The sequence below is a fragment of the Lolium perenne genome, chromosome 2 (assembly GCF_019359855.2).
Source record: "Lolium perenne isolate Kyuss_39 chromosome 2, Kyuss_2.0, whole genome shotgun sequence".
Taxonomy (NCBI): domain Eukaryota; kingdom Viridiplantae; phylum Streptophyta; class Magnoliopsida; order Poales; family Poaceae; genus Lolium; species Lolium perenne.
The window spans coordinates 12049345-12076563 of NC_067245.2; the positions used below are offsets into that span (position 1 = coordinate 12049345).

The following is a 27219-nucleotide window of genomic DNA, read 5'->3' on the forward strand; positions in this document are numbered from 1 at the left end:
ACTGCATGCATTGGCTGGAGATGGTAGGCACGGATCGGTGATGGAGATTTGCTTAAATTACGGGATGCGGTTAATTAACAGGAAGATGAAAATGACCGCTTTACTACCCGTCTCTTTGCCTGCCAGTCTTCGCTTTGGGACGATGGAAACAGAAAGAGCGGCAACTTGAAAGTGGAGATGAAATTTTAGTGTGTGGCGCCAGGAATCAAAACTTAAACAAAAGACTCAACATGTGAACTGAGTCTATAAATATGAGAAGGGGTGGAGTCTACGCGTGCGTCGCGTGTGACTTAGACTTTGACTCTTGCTCGGAGAGGAGAGGAGAGGAGAGGAGAGGGCACTCTACTCTATCTGGAAAGATAGATTGATAGGTATATGGTCTTATACTCTTGTGTTTCATCCTCGCTGCGTATCGGCTAGCCGGATGATTGAATCTCAATTGCTGGATTGATCTGTTCACCAGGTGACTTGATGACACAGGGATGAGACATCGTGGGTGCGATAACTGGACGGCCGGCCTGCAGACGGTGGCGGCGAGCTCGTCATGCCGATTGATCTAGCATCATGGAGGAGAGGAGCACTCTGCTACGAGCTAGATCTTGGCATAGGAAGGATGTGCGTGGACTTGATCGATGGATGGCTTTCCTTAACACCAATCCAACAGGTAAATTAGCCATCCATGTTCCTTTTATTCTCTTCTGCAATAGTTGGTTTTTTTGTTGCGACGTACAACATCCCATTTCATCTCCACATCTGTCATGTGTGGTGGTGGTGCCATGGGCGGCAGTCGGGAGCGAGGTGCGGCCATGGCTACTAAGAGCCAGCCCGGTGGTCAGCTGCCATCGGCTACGGGGGCTGCTGCCAATGGCATCGAGTAGTGCTCTAGCTGACTATGGGGTTGATGCGAGCCATCAGGGACAACAAATGCGTCATGCGGTGTCGGGCGGTGTTGTAACAGGCTAAGATGGATGCTACCATGCGCCCTTGGCAATGCTACCCTACTATGGGGGTGGAGTCGGGATTGGAACAAAATAGTATTTGTTTTGCTACACTAGTTTTTTGAAATGCTATAATACTTTCTTGACCCACTGGCAAAAAAATTGCTGGGACGATTATATGATACTATAAGAAAAACTATAGCGATCAAAACATTTTTTTTGCTTCATAGAATTATTTGCGGGACTAATGTAGGAATTAGTTTTGCTACAATAGCATAAATTTTGTACTCCCATCGAAAGATTTTTTTTACTTCATCATAGCGTTTGTGGGATTGTGAAGGCTAACTGGTGTTAGCGTCTGGACCAAAAATCAAGACGTTTAATTTAGGGATGCTCATTAATAAAATCAACAAAACATTTTCTTGATCACTTTTTGGTATCTGGATTTTTTCTATCTATAGACTTATTATCCTAGAGATGCGACATAGAGATTGATTTCCATTAGTACGATCTATGGTACAGTCACATTTAATGCAATGGAGATGATACCATTGACACACACATATCCAGTGGTGGAACTGAGATTTTAAAGATGAGTACTCAAACTACCATGACGGTTTTGTGGAGCTCAAACTCCCATCCTTGCCATGGACGGCTTGAAGAAGGTGGATCAGGACAATTGTTCTTCCGAATAGACTCAAGGTCATGGCACCAGGCTCCTCCAGCAATGTTGCCTAGAGCATTCTACTTTTCTACCGTAATTTGCACTGGTACGTGCGTGACACCACCATGCTCTGAGAGAGAACTTCTCTGATAAGATCCTTTTTGGAGCATTTGGGTCGGAACCACATAGCACGATAAGTAGCTTTGAGAGTACAATTTCGACAACACTTACGCATAATCAACTTAATGACTCTTTGTACTCCTGAGTACAAAGAGACAAAGAGCCAATCGGAGGACCAAAGAATATATATCATGCGATTCCCACATCATACAACTGAATTCACCACTCCAGCACCTCATATCCTATAAAAGAACAGGTGCCCTATCATGTCGTGTAAACAGAGCAGCCAACAAGATCCTTGACTTGTTTCCTGCAATATCGACCACGAATCGGCAGCGGACGTCGTTGCGCTCGAGCCGTGCTAGGGCCTCGTTGATCCTGTCAGTGGAGATAAGCTCAATGTCGCAGGCGATGTTGTGCTCCCCGCAGAGTTCCATCATCTCCTGCGTCTCCTTCATCCCTCCGGTCATGCTCCCACTCACCGTCCTCTTCCCGAAGATAAGCGGAAACGACGGCAGCTCCACGGGCTTGTCGGGAGCAGCCACCAGCACCAGCTTGCCGTTCACCTTGAGCAGCTCCAGGATGGGGCCCAGCGAGTGCTACGCCGAGACTATGTCGATGACGTAGTCGAGGCTCCTCGCCATGGCCTGAATTGTCAGCAGGAATAAATTAGTTCAGTTTGAGCAGACTCCATTGACTTGTACAGAACATGGATGTATTTCCATACCTGCATCTGCTTGTGGTCGGTGCTGAGGACAAAGTCGTCGGCCTTGAGGCTCTCCCTAGCCTCGCGCTCTTTCCCTGGCGACGTGTTGATGACGGTGACGCGGAGCCCGAAGGCCTTGCCGAACTTCACCGCGACATGGCCAAGCCCGCCCAGCCCATCCACGCCCAGGCTCCTCCCGGCCTCCCACAGCAGCATCCCATCTCATCTCCACATCTGTCATGTGTGGTGGTGGTGCCATTGGCGGCAGTCAGGAGCAAGGTGCGGCCATGGCTACTAAGAGCCAGCCCGGTGGTCAGCTGCCATCGGCTACGGGGAATGCTGCCAATGGCATCGAGTAGTGCTCTAGCTGACTATGGGGTTGATGCGAGCCATCAGGGACAACAAATGATTCATGCAGTGTCGGGCGGTGTTGTAACAGGCTAAGATGGATGCTACCATGCGCCCTTGGCAATGCTTGTTGAAGGCGAGTCTTCACCGATAAAGAGCGACATAGTTATCTTCGGAACAGGGTTCAAGGGGGATCAGAAGATCAAGGACATGTTTGTATCTGAATATTTTCAGAGTATTGCAGTCGGACCAACATCCTCAACGTTACCCCTCTATAGGTTACTTCTCTGTATATATCATTTCTTTATATTCCCAGCTATGTAGTTTCCAATCTATAAATCGTTGCTAATTCTTTGTTATTTTCAGGGAGTGTATACATCCTAAGATTCCACAGCTCGCGGTCCTTGGTTACTCCGAGAGCTTGGCGAACCTCTACACAGCAGAAATTCGGGCCAAGTGGCTGGCACATTTCCTGGATGCTGGATTCAGATTACCAAGTATTAAAGCAATGCAGAGTGATATCCTTGAGTGGGAGAAGTTCATGAAACGGTACTCTCGCGGCTACTTCCGCAGGTCCTGTATAGGCGTTCTTCATATCTGGTATAATGATCTACTATGCAAAGACATGGGATGCAACCCGAGAAGGAAGAAGGGCTTTTTTCCTTTTGGTTCAGTTATTCCGTGAAGCCCATTTATTTGGCCCATATGCACCCGTTGGTCCATCTTCTTTGATGCCCACCTGATGGAACGAGCCCTATAAAAAACACTGCCGTTATTATGCCTCCTCCTCTCCTTCACTGTCTCTGAGATAAAACCAATGGAGCCATATGAAGAGTCCTCGTGTGGAGGTAGACCAAGGGACATTACGTGACAATAAAGACCTTGCTCCAACTGCAAGACGTGCGGTATCCATTCGTGTGGAGGCTCTACCATGATCTCCAACAGTTCTGCGGTTCTGCCCATTTGTTCAGTGCTTTCATCTATCTTTCCTCTGTCCATGAATCAGAGCCCTCTCATGTCCGCTCTAGCTAGCTATGACCAGAGAAGGAGCACAAGCCTACACGTTGAGCTCTTGATTGGATGATCCCCTCTAATAATTTCAGAGGAAAACAGAATGAATTTTATGTTCTACTGTTTTACCCCTCTCTAAGTGAGGGGAACTCTTGGGATCTAGAATTGGAGTCATTTGTTAATTTCTTCCGTTGTTCTTCCTTCAATTCCTCCCTAGCACTTGTTGTTTTACTGGATTTGGGCGTGAATGATTTTTGAACACCTTTGGTGTTCTTGCTTTGCATCCTTGCATAGTGTTTAGTTCTTCATTACGATTTATTCGAGTGAAAGATGGTGAGCTTATTACTCTTGGAAGATGATATCCTTGTTGGCTTGGATGTTGGTGCTTCTGTGATCTCGTTGTGAAAGATTGGTGGTGCTTCGATGATCTCTCTGTGAAAGATTGTAAAGAAGATCGGGCTTCTCCTTCGTGGAGCTTGTGAAGTGGTTGTGGAGTTTGTCATATCTGGAGTGGAGGAAAGTTAAACATAAAGAAAGGGCCTTTGTCCTCCACGGAATTGGCTTGGAGAAGAAGGTGTTCCATCGTAGCGCTCGGGAGATTTTCGTGGTAACCTGCATTTCATCAACGTGACGTACCCCACTTCGTGTGTCGGAACACAGGAACATATCTTCATCTCGGTGTGCCTCAGTTATCTCTATACCGAAACTTAGTTTCCTTGTGATAGCCATCGAGTTTGAAGTGCTCATATCTTGCTTGCCACTTGCGTTATACATATCTTATGCTATATATCTTGCATAGTTGGTTGGTGCACTTAGTGCGTTGCTTATTTTTGTTTTTTCTTGTAAAATAAATGTTATTTAGTTCTGCATTCTTCCAAGACAAATTCGTAATTGTTTTTGAAACGCTTATTCACTCCTCCCTCCCTTCTAGGTGACATCTCGTCCTTTCACTCATCCATCAAGAAGTTTCCTTCCTCTCTTCCTTAAATAGATTTTGTAATAATTTTCTATATATGTCTTTAATTGCTTATGTCATTTGATCAATCCCACATCTTAAAGAAGAGAATGAATAAGTTTCTTTCGGTGTCTGTTATTTGTGAAACTATGAATGTATCTTGTATTTAAGTCTCCTTCCAAAATAAATTGGACTTTTGAATGTTGGTACCATTTGAGTTTCACTTCTCGCAAAAGTTGAGCTATATGCACATTGGATTGTCTTTTTAATTCAATCTCATGCGACGATAAAGATCGTACTTCTGCAATGGCCTCTAGATCATCTATAATTGATGGCAACCGAACTATTCAACTTTTAGATGTGTATGCCTTGCCCATCTTCTAAGGTATTTATGCAATGCATCTATTATTTTATTCCACCTTTAGATAGGGTTATGACACGCAACAGGTTGCTCCCATATGTTTTTACCCATATAAAAAAGAACCATCACGATGCAACCGTCCAAGCAGTTCAAATTTCAATTGACATTTGCATCTTGGTCTAGGCGTTCCCATGGTTAACAGAATAGCAGCATGATCCGACAATTACTCTATACGTGCTAGGTCCTATACAATGATAAATGGAAATTTAGGTTCTCAATCTGTGTCCATAAGTACGCGATTTACTTTTTAGTATATCGGTTCTGGAAGGTTGTTTGCACAGGTGAATTGCCTTCCAGTCGACATCTCTCTCAAATCTTAAGTGTCAATGCCAGTGTTAAATAAGAAAGGTCAATGATTATCGAATCTGCCTCTACTCTTCTCGTTTGGAAATCTTAGCAAATTAAAGTCCCCGCCAAATAGGGTATGGGTTATATTTTGCGAAGTTGCTAATTCACAAAGGAATGCAACTTTAAATTCATCCTAAGCTGCTCCATACAAAACGATCAGAGTCCATGTGAAATTATCAGATTTATTTTGCATGTGAAGTTTTATATGATAAGCTTGATTCAAACTAGCCAACACATTCATGGTATTCTTTCTGCGCCAAGTAATAAGCTCCCATATCGTCCACAAGGTGAGCAAGAAATCCAAGTGAAATCAACACCACCTGATAGGTAATTTTAAAAACTTACCTGTTTTTAAAATAGCCACAAAATCCAATTCATGTTTCTAAATACAATTAGCAATATGTAAATGTTTAGTTAAATCACGAAGACCTAATGGTAAACATGCCATTCATTGAGAAACAAATGAAGATTTAGACTTTCTTGCTTTTTTATTTGGCTTTTGACCTTTTTTTGTGTAGTTAGCTTTGGAATCCGAGCAGGATGTCTAACTGACCGCCGTTGCCTACTCATTCAATAGATTATTTCCACTGCTTGAGAAGGCAGCAACCCTAGTAGAAACTTCACATTCGACAAGTACCATAAGTTCCTTATTTCGTTCTCTGTACAACTTCACAACATACGCATTTACTGACACAGTAATTCCGGACGAGTCTCAGTTCTCATGTACGACTCCACCACATCTTGAACGTTCCATTAAGTTTGTTCACTATGCAATAATGTGAAGATGGAAATTAACCAAGCTTCTTCTTGGTTTCGCAGATGTAAGCGCAGGCGATGACAGCAACAGCAACTGCGAAGACAGCCGTAGTTGTCGTCACCACCCTCTTCGCCTTGTCTCTGGACTTCCACGCCAATAGGTTAGCGCGGGAAGGCGTGAACCCGAGCTCGGAGAGCTTCTTGTGTGACTCCGCGTAGTCCCTGAAGAACGCCTCCTCATCCTGCGCAGAAAAAAATGCCAGCTATATCCAACAAGCTAGGAAAATATTGTAGCACAAGGACTGGAGAAATTCTGAATTCCACTGTGATTTACCTTCGCATATTTCTCGACGTATGGACGGAAAGCTGGATGGTCCACTAGAACCTTGTCTGTTGGCAGCTTCAGGAGGCCATCGGAGTCCCCTTTCAGAAGCTCACTGCGCATATACAGAAGAGGAAGTGAGGTGATGGCAATGTTTGATGGGCAGCGGCAACTGATGAAACATGTCATGGTCATGCTTACATAAAATAGGAGTTGTCAAACTTGAGAGGTTCCTTTGTCCAAGCACCTTCGAATCCCGACCTGTCACGCCGGGCTTTCCCCTGAAAATTTGCAATTGCAGAATAACAACTTTCTATCAAAAGAAATGTGGTTGATGAGTTGTTATGTTAACACGCCAAAAATGTGAGGTTAGATTACCAGAGTATGTCCACCCGAGAGTGCTACTATGTCCTTGTCAGTCAATCCCATTCGGTAGAACACATCACCTGAAGACATGATAACAGAAGCATTTTTTTAGCGATCTTTAGCTCTTTAAGCACATGATTTTGCGAAACTCTAATTCAAAGTGCATGAGCTGAAACTAATTTTCGGTAATGCAATACGACATTTTAGCATCTCGAATTTCATTCACAAAGAAAGATTCGTAGAATCTAAAGAGTGGTGGTACAAATTGGTTACCTTGCTTAGCATCTGGCAGGCGTCCTTCCTCAGGGCAAACTGAAGAATCCTGGTTCACATGCCAAAGAGTACTAGTATTAAGGTACTTTGACAAGAATTAAGCAGGGTCTGGAAATGAACCTGTGGATGCTGCTGTTCTTGTTAACTCACCTTCCTGCCAGGAATGAAATCTATTGTTGGTCCACCGGTGACCTCTACGGCAACAACCCCGGCGAGCTGGTACAGGTCGGCGTACGAGATCTTGGGGTGCTTCTGCTTGATTGGTTCTGCACCATAGGAACTCACCATCAGTTATATTTGCTTTTTTTTTTCTTTTGCGGGTAATCAGTTATATTTGCTTAACTGGATCACAAGTGAAATCGTCTGACAGAAGAATCGAGTGGCGTGCTGACCTAGAAGGTCGACGGCGATATTGAGCCCTGCATTGGCCGCGTGGCGGAGCTCCTCCGGGAGCCTGATGGAGCCGTTGGGGCCTCCGGTGTTGGTGGCCTTGTCGTAGGTGCCGGCATCGTGCCATCTGCGCCATGGTCACCGTCGTTATGGGAGATAGAAAACGCCAACATAATGGAGGAACACGAGCGGCACGTACGCGAGGCGGAGCATGATGGGTGCGCAGCTCTTGCTGGCGATGAGCGCGCGGAGGTCCCGCCGCGCCTTCTCGATCTCGGCGATGTACTCCGCGACCACCACCGGGCTTGCAGCCGACGACATGGCTACTCGAGTCTGTCTTTCTCTGTCTCTGTTCGTCGGGGCAGAGGAGCACTCTGGTTTGGGCAGGGGAATGAAGCAGGGGCGGGGCTTTGTAGGAGCGCGCGGCCGAGCGGAGGTATGAAAAGTGGAGGGGCGAAAGGAAGGTAGGAGGGAACTGGGAGGAATGGAATGGAATGGAGTGGAGGCGCGGAGAAAGCATGGGATTTCTCCAGATGAAAGCAACATCTGTGGATGGATTACGTACGTGATATTTGCCCGGGTTAATAACTCCACCGGCAGGGAAGCTTTGCAGCGACCCTCGTAGGAGCATCTCCACGGACACGCGTTGGACATTTTTTTGGTTTCAGTCGTGCGGCTTTAAAGGTTCATTGACACGAAAGTCTAAAACCCGTCGCTTACCCCTACTCAAACGATGTTAAAAGCCTCCATGCTATTTCAGGCGACGCAGTGATGCGTCTCGTCGCGCATGACCGTGTGGTCATTCGTGCCGGCGTTTATTACGGCCAACGCCTTCGCTGCCGCCGCTGTAATAAAGAGCGGCCCTCCTTCCTTCTCATCGCTTTCACATTCCAATCTCGTCGTGCCATTCTCGATAGCCGTCGCCTCCTTCCTTCCTAACGCCACATTTCAATTCGTCCTGCCGCAACAATATCCTCGCCGCGAACAGCGTCGGGCGCGGCAGCCACATGATGACGGAGGCATGGGCGATGTACCACGCGCGGTACCATGTTCCGCCGGACATGCACCTGCTAAGCAGCGGCGACTAGAGGATGACCGTCAACGGGATCGGCGTCTCGCCGCCGCCGGGCATGGATCGTTCAAGGGACGCGATCATAGCCTAGCGTGCGCGCCTCAGCGCTGAGAAGCGCGCCGATCCCACCTGGGCCCCCACCGGCAACAATGATTGGTGGGCAGACTTTTTCCAGGCGTAGTACGACGCTGACATGGCCAACACCGACGGCCTCATCGGCCGGAGGAACACGTGGAACAAGGAGGGGCGCCTCCGTTTCTGGGGCGTTCCCGGCCGCACCCTCCCGGACGTCGTTGACGACATCCACACCGGCGTCCCAAGGTTTAAACGAAGCCCTGGCGCCAAAGAGGAAGGTGACGCCAAAAGCAACCGGAGGACGTTAGCCTCCCTGATTAAAGAAGATACCGGCGTCACCTATGATTAAAGTTACTTTGTAAAGTAGTTTGTCTAGTCAAAGATGCCATTAGGCACTGGTAGAAAAATAGGCTTCCGTCCAGCCCCATAAGTCGCGAAGCTATAGGAACCGCGACTAATGGGACCTTTAGTCGCGGTTCGGGAGGCGAACCGCGACCAAAGGCCTGGGCCCAGGGCGCTCGGTGGCCAGCTGGTGCACGTGGGGGGCTTTAGTCGCGGTTGGCCAGGCCAACCGCGACTAAAGGTGCCCGAAGGCCTTTAGTCGCGGTTTGCCAGGCCAACCGCGACTAAAGCCCCTCCCCTATATATACCCATCCAGCAGCCAACACTTAGCCATTTGGAGCCATTCTCTTCACAAACTTCACAAGTGGGTGTTAGGTTTGCTTTTGGTTCCTCTTATGCACATAAGGTGTTTGATGAAATGCCCCAAGAGCATGAAACAAACATGATATGAAGTGTTGGAGCCACACTTGAGCTTTCTCATTTATTTTTTCCTCCTCGATCGCGGTTAGCAACTTGAACCTTTCATGTGTCATTGATAAAAATATGCATGTGTGTAGTTCATTGTTTAATTTATATTGTTTGTAGCTAGTTAGTTTAACAAATGCATGATGGTTAATTATATATTTTATATTATAATAATGCATATGAATCGGCAATGGATGTACGGTAACCGACTCTCCAGCGAGTTCACTACGGGTTTGAAAGATTTCCTCGTAGTGGCTAATGCGAACAAGCATGGGGGTTTTGTTATCTGTCCATGTGTTAACTGCAAAAATCAGAAGGGTTACTCTTCCTCAAGAGATGTTCACATGCACCTGCTTCGGCACGGTTTCATGCCAAGCTATAATTGTTGGACCAAGCATGGAGAAAGAGGGGTTATAATGGAAGAAGATGAAGAAGGGGATGATTTCATCGATGAAAGCTATCTTGCTCATTTCGGTGATACTTTCATGGAGGATGCTGAAGGTGAAGGGGAAGGTGAAGGGGAAGGTGAAGAAGAGGCACGTGATGATCCCGTTGATGATCTTGGTCGGACCATTGCTGATGCACGGAGACGCTGCGAAACTGAAAAGGAGAGGGAGAATTTGGATCGCATGTTAGAGGATCACAGGAAGGCGCTGTACCCCGGATGCGATGATGGTCTGAAAAAGCTGGGCTGCACACTGAATTTGCTGAAATGGAAGGCACAGGCAGGTGTAGCTGACTCGGCATTTGAAAACTTGCTGAAAATGTTGAAGAATATGTTTCCAAAGAATAACGAGTTGCCCGCCAGTACGTACGAAGCAAAGAAGGTTGTCTGCCCTCTAGGTTTAGAGGTTCTGAAGATACATGCATGCATCAACGACTGCATCCTCTACCGCGGTGAATACGAGAATTTGAATGGATGCCCGGTATGCACTGCATTGCGTTATAAGATCAGAGGCGATGACCCTGGTGACGATGTTGAGGGCCAGAAACCCAGGAAGAGGGTTCCCGCCAAGGTGATGTGGTATGCTCCTATAATACCACGGTTGAAACGTGTGTTCAGGAACAAAGAGCATGCCAAGTTGTTGCGATGGCACAAAGAGGACCGTAAGTCGGACGGGGAGTTGAGACACCCCGCAGATGGAACGCAATGGAGAAAGATCGACAGAGAGTTCAAAGATTTTGCAGCTGACGCAAGGAACATAAGATTTGGTCTAAGTACGGATGGCATGAATCCTTTTAGCGAGCAGAGCTCCAGCCATAGCACCTGGCCCGTGACTCTATGCATCTACAACCTTCCTCCTTGGTTGTGCATGAAACGGAAGTTCATTATGATGCCAGTGCTCATCCAAGGTCCGAAGCAACCCGGCAACGACATCGATGTGTACCTAAGGCCATTAGTTGATGAACTTTTACAGCTGTGGGGCAGACCTGGTGTCCGTGTGTGGGATGAGCACAAAGAAGAGGAATTTGACATACGAGCGTTGCTTTTCGTAACCATCAACGATTGGCCTGCTCTTAGTAACCTTTCGGGACTGTCAAATAAGGGATACAATGCATGCACGCACTGCTTACATGAGACTGAAAGTGTACATTTGCCAAATTGTAAGAAGAACGTGTACCTTGGGCATCGTCGATTTCTTCCGAAAGGTCATCCAGTGAGAAAGAAAGGCAAGCATTACAGTGACAAATGGCGGGAAAAATGGGAGCGGGAAGACAGGAGGCGGGAAGAAAGTGGCGGGAAGAAAGAGGCGGGAAGAAATTGGCGGGAAGATATTGGCGGGAAGAAAGAGGCGGGAAGACAGGAAAGAAATGGCGGGAAGATGAGGCGGGAAGAGGGGGTCGGCAGAAAGACAGAGGCGGGAAGAGGGGGCCAACGAGAAGACAGAGGCGGACGGGAAGAAATTTTGAATTGAATTAGTTTTATTTTTATGAATTTTTTGATATATTATTTGTATTTTTTAAATTTTGAATTGAACTAGTTTTATTTTTATGAATTTCTTGATATATTATTTGTATTTTTTAAATTTTGAATTCAATTAGTTTTATTTTTATGAATTTTTTGATATATTATTTGTATTTTTAAAATTTTGAATTGAATTAGTTTTACTTTTATGAATTTCTTGATATATTATTTGTATTTTTTAAATTTTGAATTCAATTAGTTTTATTTTTATGAATTTTTTGATATATTATTTGTATTTTTAAAATTTTGAATTGAATTAGTTTTATTTTTATGAATTTTTTGATATATTATTTGTATTTTTAAGATTTTGAATTGAACTAGTTTTATTTTTATGAATTTTTTGATATATTATTTGTATTTTTTAAATTTTGAATGAATTAGTTTTATTTTTATGAATTTTTTGACATATTATTTGTATTTTTAAAATTTTGAATTGAACTAGTTTTATTTTTATTGATTTAGTCCTGAAAAAGAAAAGAAATTTTAAAAAGTTATTTTTCCGCGGGAAACCAAAACGCGGCGAAAATACCCTTTAGTCGCGGTTGGGGTCAACAACCGCGACTAAAGGGGGACCATTAGTAGCGGTTGAAGCCCCCAACCCCGCCTACAGGGCGGTCCCGCTATACACGCGCGCCGGAGCGAGGCGGTTCATTCTCTCTTCTTCCTCGAACACACAGGCGCCGTCAGGCTGCTCGCCACCGTCGCCCGCCGCCAACGCCCGCCGTCGCCCGCCGCCAACGCCGGCCCGCGATTGTCGTCCTCCGCGCTCGCCGTCGCTTCGCCGTAGTCGATCGACGCGCCGCGCCGCGCGCGCCTCTCCTCCGCCCCGGTTACTGTCGCGCGCGACGCCGCCTCCCTCGCCGGCGCGCCGCCGCCCCTCGCCGCCGACGCGTCGTCGCCGCTCGCCTCCCTCGCTCGCCGCCCGACGCGTCGTCGCCGCCCGCCTCCCTCGCCCGCCATCGGTGCACGTACAGAGATCGAGAGAGATGAGCAGAGGGAGAGAGGAGAGAAAGTGCCAGGGGCACCCGGCCTGGCCGGTTTTTTTTTGTTTTTTTTAAAAATCGTAACTAAGTTTTTTTAATTAAAATTGTAACTTAAATAAATTGTAAACGTGCAGTGTATATATGTGAAGAACTAATTTGTAACTTAATTAAATTGTAAACGTACGTGTATATGTGAAGAAACTAAACAAACTTAATTGGTTACAAATTCAAAAAACAAAACTAAAAACTTAATTAAATTGTTTTTAAATAAGTTAAAAAATTTGACTTAAAAATTTAACTAATTAAAGTGTAAATTTAACTCGCCGTCGCCGCACTCGACCTCGCCGTCAGCGCCTTCTCTCCGTCGTCGCCGCCCTCTCGTCGCGCCCGTCCCGTATGTCGGCCCGTCGTCGCCGCCCCACCCACACCGTGTGTGTCGACGCGCGCGTACGTCCCCATCGTCATCGCCGGCGCCGCCGCTCGCATGCAGTGAGAGAGAGGAGAGGGAGAGAGAGGAGAGGGAGAGCCCGAGCCCAAGCCAGTATTTTCTGATGAGCAAAAGAAGTGGGCTAAGTCATTTTTGAACACACCGTCCCAAGCCGCGAAGAATCTGCCTGACGACTATGCACGTGAACTAAAGAATCAGGCACGCATGTTCAAGGAGAAGAAAGAGGAGGCCGATAAAGCGGAATTACAAAGTGCACAAAGCGGGAAACGAGTTGTTGCCCAGCTCGGGGAACAAAGTAAACAATCGATTGCCCCGCTTATAGTGACAGCCGCCGGTCCGGATGCCCCATAAATCATAGAAGCTGCGGCAGGGATTGGTAACGAGTGCCGGAGAACAAGCGGCCAACTTAGGTATTACTCTTCGTGAACTGTTAGGCCTTGATGAGGCGCCAGTGAAGGAGGTAGTACTTACATATGTGAAGAATGGGCCTCTCGTCGAGCCTGCGCAGGAAGAGGATCTACCTCCACAAATGAAAGGTCTGATGAACTGGTACAAGGGTTACATAAAACATAAAAACGCCAAAGATTATATTTATGCGGAAGTTGGATATGAGCATCACTTCAAACAATACTCTGTACAAATTCATCTGAGTGAATTGTTCCAGCTTTTCAATCTGCGCGAGCTCGACAAATCTATCATCAGTTGCTACGTTCTGTAAGTGATTTATTTCTACCCCATCTCGTTCATATTGCTTGCACTATATATATATGTCCTAACTATATTGTTGTGTCCGCTATTATACATGCAGATTGAGGATTAAGGAATGCAGAGTAAGGAGCATCCATGATGTTGGGTTCATTGACCCACACATCGTTAATGGATATACGTTAAAGCATCACCCCGCCGACGTGGAGAAAGACCTGTGGCGGTTTCTTGAAAAGCAGGAACTCAAAAGTGATATTCTATTTCCTTACCATTTTGGGTGAGTGTTTATGTCTTGAGCACATTCTCTTTTGTTTACTCCATGCATGGTATGTGGCCGGCTAATCGATGAGTTATGCATGACGTACTGTGCATGTATCGTGTCCGCAGGTTCCACTGGATTCTGCTAGTAATTAAAGTTGACAAATCAGAATGTATCGTCCACGACTCTCTGAATATGGATAAGGCGGAGTGGGCCGACATGAGACAAATGATTCAAAAGTAATTGTTTTCATTCATTTGCGCTCTATATCGATCGGCCTATTTCGTTCATTTCCTAATTAAGCTTCAAGTAATTAACTAATAACTCTCTTGTTCATTTAATTTTCTTTGCCTCGTAGGGTTTGGAGACGGTTCGCAGATACAAAGGTCGGTGAATTCAAAAAAGAGCTAAATTTCATGCGGTCAAAGGCTAAAAATGGTAGCGATATGCAGCCACCGGGAACCAATCTGTGTGGATACTATGTCTGTGAGATGATCCGGAGATACACCTCTGAGCGCGTTCCGAGTGATCTCAATGCTCAGAGGAATAACCTCCGGATGATGCTTAGTCTAGAAGCTCGCTTCCGACCACTTCAAGAGGAACTAGCTGGATGGTTCAGGAGGGAAGTCCTCAATCCTAAAGGAGAACACCATTGCGAGGACGTAGAACTATACATGCATTAAATTATGTATGGAAACTTGTTCAAACTTGTATATGGTCATCCGATGATATTGAATATATATTGTATATTCCTCTTGAATTCTTTTTGGTTCTAATTTCAAATTTGTTTGAAATTGTACATTCATATGCATGTATATATGTAGTACCGTAGAATATGTGAAACTCCTTCAAAATTACAATAAAGCACAAAAGAAATAAAACAATATACAAATTAAACAGAAAATATGTTTAGGGGGGGGGGGGGGCAGGTTTAGGGGGGGCCTAAAACCCTAAACCTGCGGCGGCCTTTAGTCGCGGTTGGCCAGAAGAACCGCGACTAAAGGTCCTCCGCCCCGACGGTCGCCCGGCGCCCACGTGGACGGGCCTTTAGTCGCGGTTGTAAAGGGGGGGCCTTTAGTCGCGCTAATTTGGTCGCGGTTGCGCAACCGCGACTAATGGCAGTTGCGAACCGCGACCAAAGGCCCTTTTTCCACCAGTGAGGGTTTCCTAGGGTTTCTTCCCCTGTAAGCCACCATCTCCCCTAAATAAGGAGAGGGGGTACACCCCATCGCGGGCATGTTATGTTACGACCTACGTTGTATGCAGAAACTTGTATCCTCATAAGATCAATGAATACAAAGATCTAGAGCAGAGTTCTTCCTTGTGTCTTTCTTCTTCTACCTTTCGCTTTGGCTTGGTTCTTGAGGAAAGCACCCGGAAGTTCATCCAATCTAATCCAAAAACCCTCCCCCGAATCCTCTAGCACCCATTCGGTCCCAACTTAAGCCATCCCATGGCATCTGCTCGTTCGCCACGACGATAGTTGGCGCCCACCGTGGGGCAAGAAGCGGCGCTTGACGGAGTTCACATTCGGGCGGGCCTCCTTGACGTCGCCGGCCAGCGTACGGTGTCCGCGCTTGTGCAGCGCATCTACTCCATGGACTTCATCAACGACAACGCGGGTTGCTTCGCCAACGTCGGCATCTTCCCCAAGAACGGCCGCATCATCGAGTTCGGCAGCCACCGTGTCTACTTCGGCACTGTCCCTGTGCGCCAGCGCCTTCCGCTGGTGCTGGTGGCGCCGGATCCGCCAAGGTGGCTATGTGCTGGCCGCGCCGCCGGCAGTGTGGAGGTGATGATGGCTGGCGCGGTTGGTGCTGGCAAGGAAACTGTGGATGAAGGAGCTGGGCGTACGGCATTGACTCGTGCAGCCAAGCCACCGCTGGAGCGCGAGGCAGGCGCTGCGGGAACATCTTCCGCACCACTGGAGACACCACTTCAAGCGGCGATGAGCGTCCTCGCCACGCCCATCGCGCAGAACATCGACCCGGCAGCGGCTCAGGCGGAGCTGGAGGCGCAGCGCCAGACGCTGCTCGCGAACGGAGCCAACATCATCCGGGCGCAGCGCGAGCTAAACCTAACCCTACGTGAGTATAACGCTGCCCATGGCTTTGCTTCTGTTAGCGTTCAGGCTGTTAGGATACCGGAAAACCTGCTTAAGGCACGCAATCTAGATCAGTATTTGCGTAAGGAGATTCTTACCGGCAAGAGTACCTCTGCGTCCGTGAGCATCGTAGAGAAACCTAAGTACAGTAGCCCGGATAAAACCATCAAAGCTGCTAAGGCTGCAGTAGAGCTGTGTGAATCGCTTTCCGGGGACGCTCTGGCAAAACAGCAAGAGCGTGTCAGAGAGTTGCTTGATACCATCGAGCAGAAGAATGCTGAGCAGCTTGCTAAGCTGAACAAGGCTGTGGCTTCAAAATCCGCGCGTTCAACAAAGAATGCCGGTAGCAAGTCCCAGGGGCAGGCATCGTCCCCCCATCCGGACAGAAGAAAAGAAAAAGAAATGAATGCGCAGCAGATGACTGTGTATGATCCGGTCCTTGCCGGAAAACAACAAGCCGGGCAACACGATGCCTGTAGAAAAAGCCAAGGGGCAGATCGAGGCTACGCCAGAAGAGGTTATGCCGGAAACAATCGTGCTGGTAGACTCGAAACCGGGCAAAATTATCGAGCTGCAAGGGCAGCGTATGAAGAGGAAGAAATGCTTCCCCCAAGATACCGGCAGGCAAGGGCCACGGTACCGGAACCTTACGATGAAGATGATTCGATAGCTGAAAGACTCACGTCATACCGGAACCCGTTGGGGGAACGCGTGGGAGAAAGACACTTGCCAGAACGGGATGCGAGGCACCGTCTGGATAGAGTGTACCTGTCTGAAATGATCGAGGCAGAAGGTCCTCCGGGCCCAAAATGTTTTGGTCCAAGGATCATGAAAGAGGAACCACCAGTTCGCAACTTCCAGTTGCCTCGCGACTCAAAAACATATGATGGCACCACTAAGCCGGAAGACTGGCTTGCGGATTATGTAACCGCGGTATACGTCGCTGGTGGCGGAGGAACCGTAGCTGGTGGAGGAAACCGGCGTTGGGCCGTGAGAATTGTACCATCATTCCTGGTGGGACCGGCACGAATCTGGCTGAATAACTTGCCGGCAGGAAGCATAAATGGTTGGTTGGACTTTGAGAAAGCTTTTGTGAGTAACTTCAGCAGCACGTACCGGAGGCCCAACAGGCCGCAGCAGCTCGCCTTGTGCGTGCAGCGCCCAAATGAAACAGACCGGGATTACCTGACCCGGTGGAACTCCACGAGAAACTCCTGCGAAGGGGTGATAGAGGCACAAGCCATTGCCTGGTTTTGCAATGGGTGCAGAAGAGGTTCGCCGTTGTGGCAAAAGCTGCAGCGGAACATGCCGACAACTTTGGCAGAAATGATACGTGTGGCAGATAGCTACGCATTGGGAGACCCTATGCAACCGGCAGTGCAAGCGGATCCGGCACAGACGAGCCAACCGTGCCAAGATCAATACCGGGACAACCGGCACAACAAGAGAAGGGAAGATTTTCCGGATCGAAGGTATGGTCCACAACATGTAGCTGCGGTACAGGATAACTCCGGCCCTAGCGGGAGCCAAAGGCAAAAAATCGGATTGCAGCCATGGGCGGGTCCTAAAAAACAATGGGTTAAAAGGAGCCCTGGGGCCAGAAAAAAGATTGGCAAGAGCATATGAGATACACTATGGAAGCAGCGATGGAGCAACCATGCCGGTTCCACACTCCGAATCCGGCGAAACCGGCGAACCATTTGACAAAAGATTGTTCTTGGATTAAGCACTTGATGCTGAGAGGTGCGGCAAAGGATGCGCAAGCACAAGGATGCTCCACAATACTGCCACCCTCGCATGATATGTTACATCAACACCCGTTACCACCACCACCACCGCTTACCGGAGCAAATGCTATACCGGTGCAGCCACAGCAGCACCAACAAGTTCACCAGGTAGCTGATGGCAATGGCCAACCGCCGCCACCGGCACCTTTGGACCGGAATGTATACCACGACCCGGACATGTGCTGTGTTGTGTTCGTCACTGAGCCAACCGACAAACAAAGCCTGCGTCGCCGTTCCATGGAAGTGAACGCTGTGATGCCGGCAGTACCAAAATATATGTTGTGGTCGGATCAAGAGATCTCCTGGTCGTTCAAGGATCACCCCAAGATAATGCCTAATCCGGGTGGTTATGCTCTTGTGGTTGACCCAATCATGCAGGGGCCATCGACTCGAGTCAAGTTCAGCAAAGTGCTGATAGACAATGGAAGCAGCATAAACAGCATGTACCGGCACACCATGAATATGCTGGACATAACAGAAAACATGCTGCAACCAACTCGCACAACGTTTCACGGAATCGTTCCGGGCTTGTCCTGCGCGCCAGTAGGAAAGGTCCGTGTGGATGTATCGTTTGGAGGGCGTGACAATTGCCGGGTTGAAAACCTTGAGTTCGAAGTGGTGGACCTAGATAGTCCCTGCCATGCATTGCTGGGGAGACCGGCATTGACAGCTTTCATGGCCTCAACTCACACGGCCTATCTCAAGATGAAGATGCCGGCACCTCGAGGACCCTTAACTGTGGTGGGAAACTACAAAGTCTCACTGGAAACCGCTTCAGCCGGATCAAACCTGGCAGAATCGCTGGTGATTGCAGAGGAAAAGAGGAGGATGCAAACTGCGGTTGCGCTGGCTCAGTCCTCACAGCTGAGCTTAGCAGCAATGAGCGCAAACATGGGCACACCGGCATTCAAGCCGACAAAAGAAACAAAGGACATCGTGCTGGACCCGGCTTACCCTGAGCGCACCGTTCGTATCGGTGCCGGCATGAATGAGGCATAGGAAAGCGCGCTCGTCAGCTTCCTCCGTGAGAATCGGAATATCTTTGCCTGGTCTACTGATGACTTGGTAGGTGTTCCGAGGGAGCTGGCTGAGCACTCTTTAAATGTCCGGAAGGATGCTAAGCCGGTAAGGCAGCCGTTGCGCCGGTTTGCTGAAGACAGGAGAAAGATCATTGGAGAGGAGGTGACAAAGTTGTTGGTTGCCGGTTTCATCGTGGAAGTGCTGCATACTGAGTGGCTAGCCAATCCGGTGCTGGTCGAAAAGAAGAAAGAAGAGAACCTTGAAGCAAAAGCTCCAAAGGTGTGGCGCATGTGCATCGACTACACCAACCTGAACAAGGCGTGTCCGAAAGATCCTTTCCCTTTACCCCGGATCGATCAAGTGATTGATTCCACTGCTGGGTGTGAACTGTTGTCATTCCTGGATGCCTATTCCGGTTTCCACCAAATCCCCTTGAAAAAGGAAGATCAAATAAAAATTGCGTTCATTACCCCGCACGGGCTTATTGCTATGTCACTATGCCTTTCGGTTTGCGCAACGCTGGTGCAACGTACCAGCATTGTATGCAAAAATGCTTGTTTGATCAAATTGGAAAAAATGTGCAAGTCTATGTGGACGATGTCGTAGTAAAAACTAAGATAAAAGAAACCTTAATCGATGATCTCCGGCAAACATTTGATAATTTGAGAAGATTCCGGATGAAACTCAATCCGGCAAAATGCACCTTCGGTGTTCCCACCAGCAAACTGCTTGGTTTTCTCGTATCAAGCCGGGGCATTGAGGTTAATCCGGTAAAAATCCGGGCAATCGAAAGAATGACTATACCGCGAGATCTCAAGGACGTGCAAAAGTTTACCGGAAGCTTGGCATCGCTAAGCCGGTTCATAAGCAGGTTGGGAGAAAAGGCTCTGCCGCTCTACGCTCTGATGAAAAAATCCGATACGTTCGTCTGGACCCCACAGGCAGACACAGCGTTCAAAGAGCTAAAAACAATGCTAGCTACTGCGCCTATATTGGCTTCACCTCTAGAAAGAGAGCCCATGCTGTTGTATATAGCAGCAACAAACCGGGTTGTGAGTGTGGTGGTTGTAGTTGAAAGAGAAGAGGAAGGAAAAACCGTGCAGAGGCCGGTATACTACCTGAGCGAGGTGCTCTCCCTCTCAAAGCAAAACTACCCGCATTTCCAGAAAATGACTTATGGCGTGTTCATGGCCGCCACAAAGCTTAAGCATTACTTTGAGGAGCACCCCATGAAAGTGGTGAGTGAGGCACCTATTTCCGATATCATGTGCAACAAAGATGCTAGCGGTAGGATTGCAAAGTGGGCAATTGATGACCCACAAGTATAGGGGGTGTATCGTAGTATCTTCGATAAGTAAGAATGTCGATCCCAACGAGGAGCAGAAGGTGTTGACAAGCAGTTTCGATGAAGGATTCACTGTAAATGCTCACAGACAAGTATTCAGGGGGTTTTGATGTAGCAGATGAATAAAGTACGAGTAAGTAAAGTGCGAGAGTAACAATTGCAGCAAGTGGCCCAATCCTTTTTAGCACAAAGGACAAGCCGGTTTGTTTACTTATAATGACCAAACGTTCTCGAGGACACACGGGATTTTAGTCTAGTGCTTTCGCTACATACGGCTAATTAATCTTCATTGTTTTGATAAGTGTTGTGTGGGTGAACCTATGCTAATGTACCGCCCCTCCTAGGACTAATACATACTTGTGATTATACCCCTTGCAAGCATCCGCAACTACAAGAAAGTAATTAAGATAAATTTAACCACAGCCTTAAACTCTGAGATCCTGCTATCCCTCCTGCATCGATATACCAACGGGGGTTTAGGTTTCTGTCACTCCGGCAACCCCGCAATTGGCAAACGAGTACAAGATGCATTCCCCTAGGCCCATAAAGGTGAAGTGTCGTGTAGTCGACGTTCACACGACACCACTAGAAGAATAACACCACAACTTAAATATCATAACATTGAATATTACTCAACCATACTTCACTACTAACATTTAGACTTCACCCATGTCCTCAAGAACTAAACGAACTACTCACGAGACATCATATGGAACATGATCAGAGGTGATATGATGATGAATAACAATCTGAACATAAACCTTGGTTCAATGGTTTCACTCAATAGCATCAATAACTAGTAGAAATCAACACCGGGAGAGTTTCCCCTATCAAACAATCAAGATCAAACCCAAATTGTTACAGCGGTGACAATGTGCAGCGGTGGAGACGGCGGTGATGATGATGGAGATGATGATGATGGTGATGGAGATGATGTCCAACTCGATGGCGGTGACGATGGCGTCGTTTTCCCCCTCCGGGAGGGAATTTCCCCGACGGATCTCAGCCTGCCGGAGAGCTCTTTTCTCTCTGGTGTTCTCCGCCCCGCAGAGGCGGCTGTGACTCTTCGCGACCTATCCCCTGGAGCTTAGGTTTTCGGGACGAAGACATTCGCGAAGAAAAGGAGGCGAGAGGGGGCTGTGGGCCCCCTCCTCACAGGGCGGCGCGGCCAGGCCTTGGGCCGCGCCGGCCTATGGGGTGGGCCCACCTCGGGTCCCCTCAGCTCCCCCTTCTGGCTCCCTTCGTCATCTGGAAAAATAGGATTTTTCATATAATTTCCGTCAACTGTTGATCTTCCGAAATATTGCATTCTGACGGCGCTTTTTCCAGCAGAATCCTGACTCCGGTGCGCGATCCTCCAATAATCATGAATCATGCAAAATAGATGAAATAACATAAGTATCATCTCCAAATATGAAATATATCAATGAATAACAGCAAATTATGATATAAAATAGCGATGCAAATTGGACGTATCAACTCCCCCCAAGCTTAGACTTCGCTTGTCCCCAAGCGAAACTGAACTCGGTAAACAGGACCACATGTTTATGGAGTGAAGAGTCGATAAATAAAATACGGACAAGAAGCATCATATTCATTCACACAAGACATTCTAGTAAACAACTTCCTCATATAATTCAACTTGAAACAAGTATAAGGTAATCACAAATAGAGGTGCATAAGAAATCTTAGTTGGTGATGGCAAACTTCGTTCTTGGTCAGAGAACAATTAACAGGTTATACTTATCTTATTGAGCAGCGCTCTCATGTTAAAGTTTATATGGCACAACTTGCATACTCAATCATAATAGTCTCCCATGATCATTGATAACTTTCAAAGCTATATTCATTCAGATAAAACTTGTACTAAACAAGGAAAAGTAAAAGACATGATGAGGTAAATCACAATATAATGGTTTGATCACAACAACTCAAATGCTTGCTTAAGATGGAGGGAAATAGGTTTACTGACTCAACATAAAGTAAAAGACAGGCCCTTCGCAGAGGGAAGGAGGGATTAAATCACGTGCTAGAGCTTTTTCAGTTTTGAAATCATATAAGGAGAATGAAAGTAACATTTTGAGAGGTGTTTGTTGTTGTCAATGACTGGTAGCGGGTACTCTAACCCCCTTGCCAGACAAACCTTCAAAGAGCGGCTCCCATTTTATTTTTATTTTCGTGTGGCACTCCTTCCAACCTTTCTTTCACAAACCATGGCTAACCGAATCCTCGGGTGCCTCCCAACAATCTCATACCATGAAGGAGTACCTTTTTATTTTAGTTTTATTATGATGACACTCCCCCCAACCTTTGCTTACACAAGCCATGGCTAACCGAATCCTTCGGGTGCCGTCCATCAATCACATACCATGGAGGAGTGTCTATTTAGGTTAATTAATTTGGGATTGGGAATCCCATTGCCAGCTCTTTTTGCAAAGTTATTGGATAAGTGGATGAAGCCACTAGTCCACTGGTGAAAGTTGCCCAACAAGATTGAAAGATAAAACACCACATACTTCCTCATGAGCTATAAAACATTGACACAAATAAGAGATAATATATTTTGAATTGTTTAAAGGTAGCACACGAAGTATTTACTTGGAATGGCCGGAAATACCATGTAGTAGGTAGTTATGGTGGACACAGATGACATAGGTTTGGGTTAAGGTTTGGATGCACGAGAAGTATTCCCTCTCAGTACAGGTCTTTGGCTAGCAAGGTTAATTAGCAAGCATAAGAGTCGAGGGAAACAAGCAAATATACATGTGATAGAAACAATCATGCATCTTCCTTGCAAGCACAAACAGTTTTAACTTCAGAATAATAAGCTATGAGCTAACAAGAAAGAAAGATAATGAAACAACTACATGTATTTCTCTTTTCTATTTAAACCTCAAAGTGTTGTTGCTATTGACCAATGCTAAGTTTGCCAAAACCAAATAGATTTATTCAATGCTCCCAAGGTGATACCAACACTAATAACAAGATCAATCATATAATAAGGATTGCAAACTAAAATAAGATGTGCAATATGTAAATGATAAGACTTCTCATTAATATTCCATAACGATAACTCACACCAAGGGATACATAGACAATCAACTAAAGGAGAGATACTTCCACACTGCAACCCATCTTATATGATAACTTCCCTACTCATGATATGACACTACTTGACAGTAAAAAGTAAAAGGTAGTGATGATGTGATACCGCGGCACTCCCCCAAGCTTGGAACAAACCAAGGGGATGCCAATACCGATGATGAATTACTCCTTCGGCGATGGTGGTGATGAATTCCCATCATCAGACTTCCAAGGAAGAGGCTCTCCATCAACAAACGACATCTTGGTCTCGGGAATCCTGAAACTAGCAGCATAGCTCATGTGTTTAAACCTGTTTTCATACTCACAGTTCTGATTCTGAACGTCATAGAGTTGAGCTTGGAGTTTGTTGGTGGTGTCGTGAAGTGAGAGGATGTCGCCCCATAGCTTTGCAGTCTCCTTCTCATGTGCATCAATAAGTTCAGACACAATCTTGTGGAAGATGTCCACCTCACGCTCAGCCATCTTCTTGTATTTGAAAACCTCTTGTTCTAGTTTCTCCATCCTGTCTTCCAAGCTTCCTTCTCCTTTAGGACCCTGGACATCCTTGATCTGCAGCTCTCCATCAACGAGCAGCAACTCCTTGGGGTGCATCCTCAGCTCCTCCATGTACAAGTTGTCAACGTCCTTGCAGGGGCTGTCCATCGGAGTTTCCGACGAAGACATGATGACTCTAGATCCGAAGCAAATCCTGGCAGAAACAGCTAGAAACAAAACACGTCGAGAAAACGATATACGGACCTCCAGGGGTCCGGGGGATTATATAGCAAGAATTTTCACGACAAAAGGAAAGTACCAGATCGAACCAGAGTCGGAAAGAGGCGACGAGGCGGCTAGCTCATAGGGCGGCGCGGCCTAGCTGGGGCCCACGCCGGCCTATGGGGGTACGCCCTCGTGCGTCTCCTCCACTCCGTTTCGATCTCGTAATTTTTCATATTTTCCAAAAACAGCAAAAATATTGTTCGGAAAGTAAATTGCGAACTTTTTATTACCAGTACTGTTACCTATTCAAAGTCGAGTTCTGGCGTACTGTCAATTTGTCCTTTGATGAAAGCCTCCGGTGTTTCCACTCGAATAACATCAACATCTACATTATAAGAATCACCTGAGATATAATGTTTGAGTCTTTGTCCATTCACCACTTGTGTTGCATTGCCTTGGAGAGAGCTAATTTTAATTGCTGATGAACGATACACCTCCTCAACAACATATGGTCCTTCCCATTTTGAGAGTAATTTCCCTGCAAAGAATCTGAGACGAGACCGATACAATAGGACTTTATCCCCAATATTAAATTCTCTTTTAATAATCCTTCTATCATGCCATTTTTTAACTTTCTCTTTAAAGAGTTTAGCATTTTCATAAGCTTCACTTCTCCATTCATCTAGAGAACTCAATTGCAGCAACCTCTTATTACCAGCTAGTTTAGGATCTTTATTTAATTCTCTAACAGCCCAATAAGCTTTGTGCTCTAGTTCTAAAGGTAAATGACAAGCTTTTCCATAAACCATTTTATAAGGTGACATTCCCATGGGATTTTTGTAAGCAGTTCTATAAGCCCATAGTGCTTCCTTCAATTTACTAGCCCAATTCTTTCTAGTTTTATTAACAGTCTTTTGCAAGATAGATTTAATTTCTCTATTTGATAGTTCTACTTGCCCACTAGTTTGGGGATGATAAGCGGAAGCAATTCTATGATTAATACCATATTTAGCAAGAGTTTTTCTAAAACCACCATGAATAAAATGAGAACCTCCATCTGTCATAATGTATCTAGGAACTCCAAATCGAGGAAAAATAATATCTAAAAGCATCTTTAAAGAGGTCTCACCATCAGCACTTTTTGTGGGTATGGCTTCCACCCATTTAGTAACATAATCAACAGCAACAAGTATATGAGTGTTACCTTCTGAAGAGGGAAAAGTCCCATGAAGTCAAATCCCCAACAATCAAACGGTTCAATAACAAGAGTATAATTCATAGGCATTTCATTGTGTCGGGAGATATTACCAACCCTCTGACATTCATCACAAGATAAAATAAACTTCCTTGCATCTTTGAAGAGAGTTGGCCAATAAAAACCTGATTGTAGAACCTTTTGTGCGGTTCTATCTCCGGCGTGATGTCCTCCATAAGCACTACCATGACATTTACTCAATATCTCTTGTTGTTCATATTCGGGAACACATCTTCGCAGAATACCATCCACTCCTTCTTTATATAAGTGTGGGTCATCCCAGAAATAATGCCTCAAGTCATAAAAGAATTTCCTCCTTTGCTGGGCTGAAAAGGTTGGAGGCAAGTACTTGGAAACAATAAAGTTAGCATAATCAGCATACCAAGGACTGTCTCACGAGCTCACCTTTATTACAGCCAATTGTTCATTTGGAAAACTATCATTAACAGGAACAGGATCATAAGCAATATTTTCCAATCTAGACAAGTTATCAACAACAGGATTATCAGCACCTTTCCTATCTACAATATGTAAATCAAATTCTTGCAACAGAAGTACCCATCTAATAAGCCTTGGCTTAGCATCTTTCTTTTGCATAAGGTATCTGATTGCAGCATGATCAGTATGAATAGTAACTTTTGAATTAACAATATAAGACCTAAACTTATCACAAGCAAAGACTACATCTAACAATTCTTTTTCAGTAGTAGCATAATTTCTTTGAGCAGCATCAAGGGTTTTACTAGCATAATGAATAACATTCAATTTTTTATTTACTCGCTGTCCAAGAACAGCGCCTACAGCAAAATCACTAGCATCACACATAATTTCAAATGGTAAGTTCCAATCAGGAGGTTCAACTATAGGAGCAGTCGTTAAGGCTTTCTTTAGAGTTTCAAAAGCTTCCTTACAATCATCATCAAAAACAAAAGGTACATCTTTTTGAAGAAGATTAGTAAGAGGCTTTGAAATCTTGGAGAAGTCTTTAATAAACCTCCTATAAAACCCAGCATGACCAAGAACACTACGAATACCTTTAACATCCCTAGGATAGGGCATCTTCTCAATTGCTTCAACTTTAGCTCTATCAACTTCAATACCTCTCTCGGAAATTTTATGTCCCAATACAATTCCTTCATTAACCATAAAGTGGCATTTCTCCCAATTAAGAACAAGGTTAGTTTCTTCACATCTCTGCAAAACTTTATCAAGGTTCCACAAGCAATTATCAAAAGAATTCCCATAGACAGAAAAATCATCCATGAATACCTCTACAATACTCTCGCAAAAGCCATGAAAAATAGCAGACATGCATCTTTGAAAAGTAGCAGGAGCATTACATAAACCAAAAGGCATACGTCTATAAGCATAAGTTCCATAGGGACAAGTGAAAGTGGTTTTCTCTTGATCCTTAGTTTTAACAGCAATTTGTGAAAACCCAGAATAACCATCAAGAAAGCAAAAATGAGTATTTTTAGATAACCTTTCTAACATTTGATCAATAAAAGGCAAAGGGTAATGATCTTTTTTAGTAACCTTATTAACTTTACGATAATCAATGCACATTCTATACCCTACAACTACTCTTTGAGGTATGAGCTCATCATTATCATTAGGCACAACAGTCATTCCTCCTTTCTTAGGAACACAATGCACAGGACTAACCCATCTACTATCAGCAATAGGATATATAATACCAGCTTCAAGAAGTCTTAATACCTCATTTCTTACCACATCCTTCATCTTAGGAATTAGACGACGCTGAGGTTCAACAACAGGTTTTGCATCATCTTCCATATTAATGGCATGTTGGCAAATAGAGGGAGAAATCCCCTTCAAGTCATCAAGAGTGTAGCCAATAGCACCTCGGTGTTTCTTCAATATTTCCAATAACCTTTCTTCTTCGAACTCTGAAAGCTTAGAACTAATAATAACAGGATATATTTTGTTATCATCAATATGAGCATATTT

General features: G+C 45.7%; 1 protein-coding gene and 1 pseudogene across 1 annotated transcript; both read right to left on the reverse strand.

The window, feature by feature from the left end:
• Positions 1 to 1964: 1964 nt before the first annotated feature.
• LOC139835395 (probable cinnamyl alcohol dehydrogenase 6) lies at positions 1965 to 2644 on the reverse strand (annotated as a pseudogene).
• Positions 2645 to 6136: 3492 nt separating this feature from the next.
• Positions 6137 to 8022, reverse strand: LOC139829675 (probable L-ascorbate peroxidase 3, peroxisomal). Its single transcript, XM_051357236.2, has 8 exons — positions 7818 to 8022; positions 7621 to 7745; positions 7379 to 7494; positions 7229 to 7277; positions 6968 to 7035; positions 6791 to 6870; positions 6602 to 6704; positions 6137 to 6509 (listed from the first exon to the last, which is right to left on the reverse strand). Exons 1-8 carry the CDS (start codon positions 7937 to 7939, stop codon positions 6303 to 6305), a joined length of 870 nt encoding a protein of 289 aa, XP_051213196.1. The 5' UTR covers positions 7940 to 8022; the 3' UTR covers positions 6137 to 6302.
• Positions 8023 to 27219: the final 19197 nt, after the last annotated feature.